Source organism: Sorghum bicolor, chromosome 5, assembly GCF_000003195.3.
Source record: "Sorghum bicolor cultivar BTx623 chromosome 5, Sorghum_bicolor_NCBIv3, whole genome shotgun sequence".
In the NCBI taxonomy this organism is placed as follows: Eukaryota; Viridiplantae; Streptophyta; class Magnoliopsida; order Poales; family Poaceae; genus Sorghum; species Sorghum bicolor.
Genome location: NC_012874.2, coordinates 59396244 through 59402812, shown reverse-complemented (window position 1 = coordinate 59402812; position 6569 = coordinate 59396244). Strand labels below are relative to the sequence as shown.

Here is a 6569-nt window from a genome sequence, read left to right as displayed (position 1 = left end):
ATCATGATCACGACTCTCTTTTGGGTTTCTCAGGTTGGGCACAGGGCCCGGCATGGATGGGCCGAGCCCATTTAGGCCTAGGTTAGAATTAATTACGAAAATGATTAATAAATAGATATTGTTTGCTTAGAGATATGTGTAATTTTTTAGACAAGGAGTATTGGAGCAGTTCCCACTAAGGGCATGTTTAAGATTGAAGATGAAAAATTTTTGGATGTCATGTCGGATGTGTCGGAAGGATGTCGTGAGAAGTTTTTAGAAACTAATAAAAAAATAAATTACATAGCTCGTCTGGAAACTGCAAGACAAATCTATTAAGCATAATTAATCTGTCATTAGCACATGTGGGTTACTGTAGCACTTAAGGCTAATCATGGACTAACTAGACTTAAAAGATTCGTCTCACGATTTTTTCAACCAAAGTGTGTAATTAGTTTATTTTTTATTTACATTTAATGTTCTATGCATATGTCCAAAGATTTGATTGGATGGATGAAAATTTTTTGGACGGGGAACTAATAGCAGGCACGTGGTGTGATCTGCTTTCTCCAACTTTTGTACAACTAGTCGACTGATTTTAATTTAGAGATGTTTATAAATAAAATAAAAATATAAAAATCGCACCATAAAGCGCACGGCCGCGCACGCCATATGTCCAGTCTGCAGTGAGCTCGGGGGGCCAATATTCCTCAACACGGCCAAGCGGCAGCCGGCAGCAGCTGCAACTGCGAGCTCCGGGCCCCCGCCGCCGCCTCCTTCCCTGTCCGTCCGGTCCCCTCCCTCCCCTCTCTCCTCCGCCTGGCCCCGCGCGCGGACGACAGGTGTCAGGCATGCGGCCGCCACGTCGTCCCCGACCGACGCCACCTCCCTCCTCCTCCTCACGCCCCCTCCTCCACCTCCTCGTTGTCGTCTCCGTCCTCTGTTTCGCCACGCCAGCCCCCGCCGCCGCGGTAGCAGCAGCAGCAGCAACAGGGGGCACGGGCGGAGCAGGAGGAGAAGGCGGAGTCATCAGGACCAGGACCGCTGCTGTCGCCAGGTTCGCCATGGTATATGCCCCCTTCTCGCTCTCCCTCTCTCCCGAACCAGTTCATCCCTGCTTCATCGCGAATTTGTTTCTTTTTTTTTCTTTTTGCGTCCCCCATCCTTTAGTCCTAGGCCTTGTTTAGTTCCGTTTCACTTTTCGGAACTGTAGCACTTTCGTTTGTTTGTGACAAATATTATCTAATTATGAACTAACTAGGATTAAAAGATTCGTCTCGTGATTTCCAGCTAAACTGTATAATTAGTTTTTGTTTTCGTCTATATTTAATGTTTCATACATGTGCTACAAGATTCGATGTGACGGAGAATCTTGAAAATTTTTTGGTTTTCAGGTAAACTAAACAAGGCCCTAGAAAAAGCCGTGAGCTTTCTTTCAGTAGCGACAGCCGCAGTACCAGTGAATGGCACTGGGACCGGCCGCGGCCGGCAGCATCACATAGAGGAGTGAATTGCTCCGAACGTTTCCACATGGCGCTAGTTGAGGATTGAGATGGTTCGTTGATCGTCGTTGACTCTCGTCACTTCTGAGATTAGATGCGTTGCTTCGTAGCTGCTGCTCCAATATACCACTAGTAGTAATGGTAGTGCTCCGTTCATAGCACGGTAGGCAGCGGAGGTAAGAGCAGAGGCAAAGGGTAGGTGGTTGAAAACTTGCAATTCGGATAGAGGTGCGATAGCTATAAGCTACAGCATTTTGGCACCCGATGTCTGCGTAGCAATAGAATCTGCAGGAACTGACAAACTTATGGTCGCAATCAGTAGGGTCATCGACCACGGCATTGTGCTTACATGAACCTGATTGGACCTGCTGGTCAAGGTCATGCCAATAGATTAGTTTAATTGTTATGCTGAATTTTGTTACTGCAACATGGTCCCCTTTTCACATGTAGAAGTTGACATTGTTCAGGTCAGGAGGGGGGGGGGGAGCGTAGAAGCTGATTTCAGGTATTCAAGGTGCAGTACCACAGTGGTAGGTATAGGAACGTGATATTATAGACTTACAAGAGTGAATCAGACAGTTTCCATGGTACCAAGCGGTTATGCATTTATAGTGCTACATAAGTTCTGCTATCACATCAACCATATTTTGTAAAGATTTAGTTTTCTGAACGTCAAGTTCCAAATTTTATATTGATGAGAAGTGGCCCTGTAAGGTTTCTAACTACATCTGTTCATGGGCCATATCTCATCGCGTATGCAGGAAGGCAGTGACTAAAGAGTTCTATGTTCATATAAATGATCAAATTTAACAGCTTCAACTAAACACATAGTAAAAGACTATTCTAACTACAGCAATCATTCATGTACTCATTAAACTTTGTTTGCATTTGAATTTAAAAAAAGTTTTTATTCCAATGTCAGCTGCTAAATCTTAAGATCATAAGTAGTTCATGTACAGCCTCATCTCATCAGACCTCTTATATCGCTATTGTTTATGTTTATTCATTGTGGTACTCAGGCATGGCCATCAAAATGTAAATGGTTGCCCTTACCAACCAGTGGGAGGTGTCCCTCGTACACTCTTGTTTCCAAATACCACAAGATTTGGAAGGCACGACTTTTCTTACTGTTAAATACTTAAATATGATGCTATTTATTTCTGCAAAGTAATTTATCCTGGAGCATTAGACCATCAGTTTATAGTTTATCCTGTTCATTTTCAGGACACAAAGCCGTTTATTTCTGCAAAAGATGTACTGAAGAAAGAACCAATTAGCGATGTCATTGCTTTAAAGGATTCCATGAAGTACTTTGATGCTGCTTTCTTCAATGATTCAAAAGTATATATGGACTATTTTTATGTCCTTTACATAAAGTAATATGTTAATGTTGCTTTTTAATGCGTGCTCCTTTCCTTGCTTGTAGCTACGTGAGATGCAAGATGGTGCAAAGGAATTCAATGTACCTGCATTCAGAGAAAATCGGAAATTAGTTGCGTCGGAGAATGGTGGGTTGCATAACCCTTCTGTTCTACTCTTTAAATCGTCATGGAGCAGTGACAGCATGACAAGTGAGACTAGAAGTTTCGAGTACCCTCGTGTGTCTTCTGTACATCGTCCAACTAATGATGAAGATATTGCATTTATGTCGGTCAGTTTTCTGAACCACCTTGTGTAACACGTTGATTATAAAAAAAGTATCCCTTCTCAAAAGAATAAGCAATATCCATATGTCAGGTAATCGAGCTTGGAGAGCTTATTAGGACAAAGCAAATAACATCATGTGAACTTACAGATATATTTCTGATGAGATTAAAGAGGTCAATATATATGTTGCTCGTGTTCCGTGCATTATTCATATGACTTGTGTGAATGCAACATTCTGCTCACAATTAACATATTTTAGTAATGCAACTGCTTGATATCTCTATCAGGTACAATCCTGTTCTAGAAGCTGTTGTTACATATACTGAAGATTTAGCATACAAACAAGCCAAGGAGGCAGATGACTTGCTGGCACAAGGAAAATATCTTGGTATATATATAGCTAATCAGCCTGATCTTCTAAAGAATTATCTCCACTATTGGCAGTACTTGTACCTTTCCCCTCAGCTTCATCTAGAATTATGTCTGGTATAGATAGCTTCTCATTACAATTGATTCTCTCATCGGGGTGCTATCTGAGTTCGAGTCCACTTGAAGTTTGTGCTCATATGACTAATAGACTGACTGCCTGAGAATTCGTGGTGTTAATGTTGAATAGTGTATTTTTTCTCTCTTTTGAGTAATTATGCCAGTCCCTGGCTGATATTTTGCACTTATGCGCTAAAAATCATACTGACAAATACTGATACCAGGTCCTTTGCATGGCATTCCATATGGCCTCAAAGATATAATTGCAGTTCCACACTATAAGACCACTTGGGGCTCAAGGACGTTTAAGAACCAAGTCATTGATAGCGAAGCGTACGTGTACAAAAGGTTTGTTCTTTTTTTCAGTTTATGCATCATATTTTAAGCTATCTTGTGATATCAGGGTTAGATTGCTAGTTACTATATATCTTTAATGTGTGCCATCCTCCTTCAGATTGAAGTCGGCTGGAGCAGTCCTTGTAGCAAAGCTTGTCACAGGCTCGCTTGCCTATGACGATATATGGTTTGGGGGAAGGACACGAAACCCCTGGAACATTGAAGAATTTTCTACTGGCTCGTCGGCAGGTCCAGCAGCTAGCACCTCTGCAGGTTAGTTATATGACATGTATGTGTGAACTTAGAAATTTATAAACTATTTACTGAACGCTACGATTTTGCACTGCATTAGGAATGGTTCCATTTGCAATTGGTTCAGAAACTGCAGGATCCATAACATATCCAGCTGCTAGATGCGGAGTAACTGCATTGCGCCCAACATTTGGAACAGTTGCACGAACTGATGTTATGAGCATTTCTGAGAGTTTGGTATTTATACATGAACTCTTCGTTGGCATTTTTCAGAGTCCTGTCAATCTTTTCAGTGACGAATATCTGAGTCAAAATTGCAGGATAAGCTTGGTCCTTTCTGCAGAAGTGCAGTAGATTGTGCTATTGTATTAGACGCAATTCGTGGAAAGGATGCAGGTGATCCGTCGTCTCGCGAGGTTGCTTTGGGTGATCCATTTCATGTTGACATCACCAAACTCACCGTTGGCTATCTTGATGACGCTGAGATGGAGGTAGTACAGAGCTTTTAATCTGCTCAGCTGTCTGTAGTTTTGTGTATTGATCATTCCTGATTTGCTCCTCAAACACGATACATGTTTTTGTTGTTGTGATGATACCAGGTTGTCCATGTCCTTTCCTCTAAAGGTGTCAAACTGGTCCCTTTCAAGCTGAACTACACTGTCGAATCAGTTCAGTCCATCCTGAACATAACAATGGACACTGATATGCTTGCGCACTTCGACAACTGGCAGCGGGAAGGACATGATGATGACTATGAGGCGCAAGACCAGTGGCCAGTAGAGCTTCGTCGTGCGCGGTTAATCCCAGCAGTGGACTATATACAGGTTATTCATCAGAGGAAACTAAGCTGCACATTTATATGTCTCGACTTCTTCATTGGAGCCTGAGTTACCGTATTTGTGTTCTGAACTTCTGATGAACAGGCGCAGCGAGCACGGGGCAAGTTGATCAGAGAAATCAAAGACAGTTTCACAGTTGATGCATTTGTTGGCAACGTGACCGACTGGGAGCGCGTCTGTCTCGGGAACCTTGTTGGTATGCCTGTGGTCGTGGTGCCGACGGGCTTGAAGAGCATTGAGGACCCACCGAAAGGCGGTACAAAGAGAAGAACCACAGTGACGACAGGCATATACGCTCCTCCAGACCACGACCACATTGTAAGCTTCCTCCGCTTATAACCTCTTGTTCTCATCAGATGTCAGCACCGGTAGCTAGTAGGGTAACCTGTCAGTGCCTCAGTGAGACCAAAGAAACCCTCCGGTGCTGCAATGTGGCAACCATGGCTACCTGTTGTATTGACTCCCATTTCCTCGCAGGCTCTGGCGCTGGCAATGGCGTACCAGTCTGTCACTAATCACAACAAACAGCGGCCTCCGATCGATGATCTGGGGCCAAATGACGGCATACATAGGTAGAGCAAGCTGCTGGTGAGGTGCGATGATGATGGTAGCACAAGGGTCATTATGGAAGCTGAAGTTGAAGACGATCAGTGGGCCTGAATTTTTTTTATATAGTTTGAGGGTGAGGCTCTAGATTTAGGGCCTATTTGGGTTCCTTGCTAAATTTTAGTCACTTTAGTAGCTAAACTTCCAAACACATTGACTAAAAAGAGTTAAAATAGTTTACTTCCACTAATCACTCAAGAGTAGCTAAAATAATTTTAGCTAGCTAAAATTTAGCAAGAGGAACCAAACAGGGCCTAAGTATTAACCAAACACAGAAACAGTGTAGTTCAGATACAGCATCCAGTTTACTCCGAAAAGCCAAACAGCAGCAAAAACGGACCCAAACCAGCAAGTTAAACCTGACAACAAAAACGCCTATTACATATGCCAAACCGATTTGAATTGTTACAGATTGATTCACTTATCCTCCGCAGCGTTCTCCATACCGGAGTGGTTCATAGATGAGCTTTCAATTCAGCCGGCAGGTTGGCCTGCTGCCAGTCTAGAGCATGGCTCATGGCTGTAGAGGTACTTTTCCCAACACCATCCACCTGGGCTGCCACGCAGCCTGTGTGGTCTTGTAGCCAGGATCCTCAATTTAAACATGGATCATCAATGTTACCTTACAACAGGAGCCTCCATTCTTAGTTTCTTAGTTTCCAGAGTCCCACAGGGCAGCTGCACAAATCATATTATGAACTAAGCACCAAGAATTACTAAGCCACATAGTACCTACAGCCAGGAAATTGTCACCCACACACTTATTTAGGCCTTGTTTAGTTCTGAAAACTTTTCGGTTTTCGAAACTGTAGCACTTTCGTTTTTATTTGACAAACATTATCCAATAATAGAGTAACTAGGTTTAAAAGATTCATCTCGTGATTTACAGGTAAACTGTGCAATTAGTTTTTATTTTCGTCTA

At 42.8% G+C, this 6569-nt stretch overlaps 1 protein-coding gene across 3 annotated transcripts; it reads left to right on the top strand.

The window, feature by feature from the left end:
* LOC8064826 (glutamyl-tRNA(Gln) amidotransferase subunit A) lies at nt 666-6076 on the top strand. Of its 3 annotated transcripts, XM_021460626.1 has the most exons (14): nt 919-1046; nt 1374-1534; nt 2501-2593; nt 2706-2822; nt 2908-3132; nt 3219-3301; nt 3416-3516; nt 3839-3962; nt 4069-4223; nt 4303-4439; nt 4523-4693; nt 4802-5026; nt 5126-5359; nt 5519-6076. In XM_021460626.1, exons 2-14 carry the CDS (start codon nt 1532-1534, stop codon nt 5615-5617), a joined length of 1767 nt encoding a protein of 588 aa, XP_021316301.1. In that variant the 5' UTR covers nt 919-1046; nt 1374-1531; the 3' UTR covers nt 5618-6076. The 3 variants fall into 3 exon arrangements, with proteins under 3 accessions (XP_021316299.1, XP_021316300.1, XP_021316301.1); XM_021460624.1 differs by lacking the exon at nt 1374-1534 and having other exon boundaries at nt 666-1046; XM_021460625.1 differs by lacking the exons at nt 1374-1534; nt 2501-2593 and having other exon boundaries at nt 666-1046.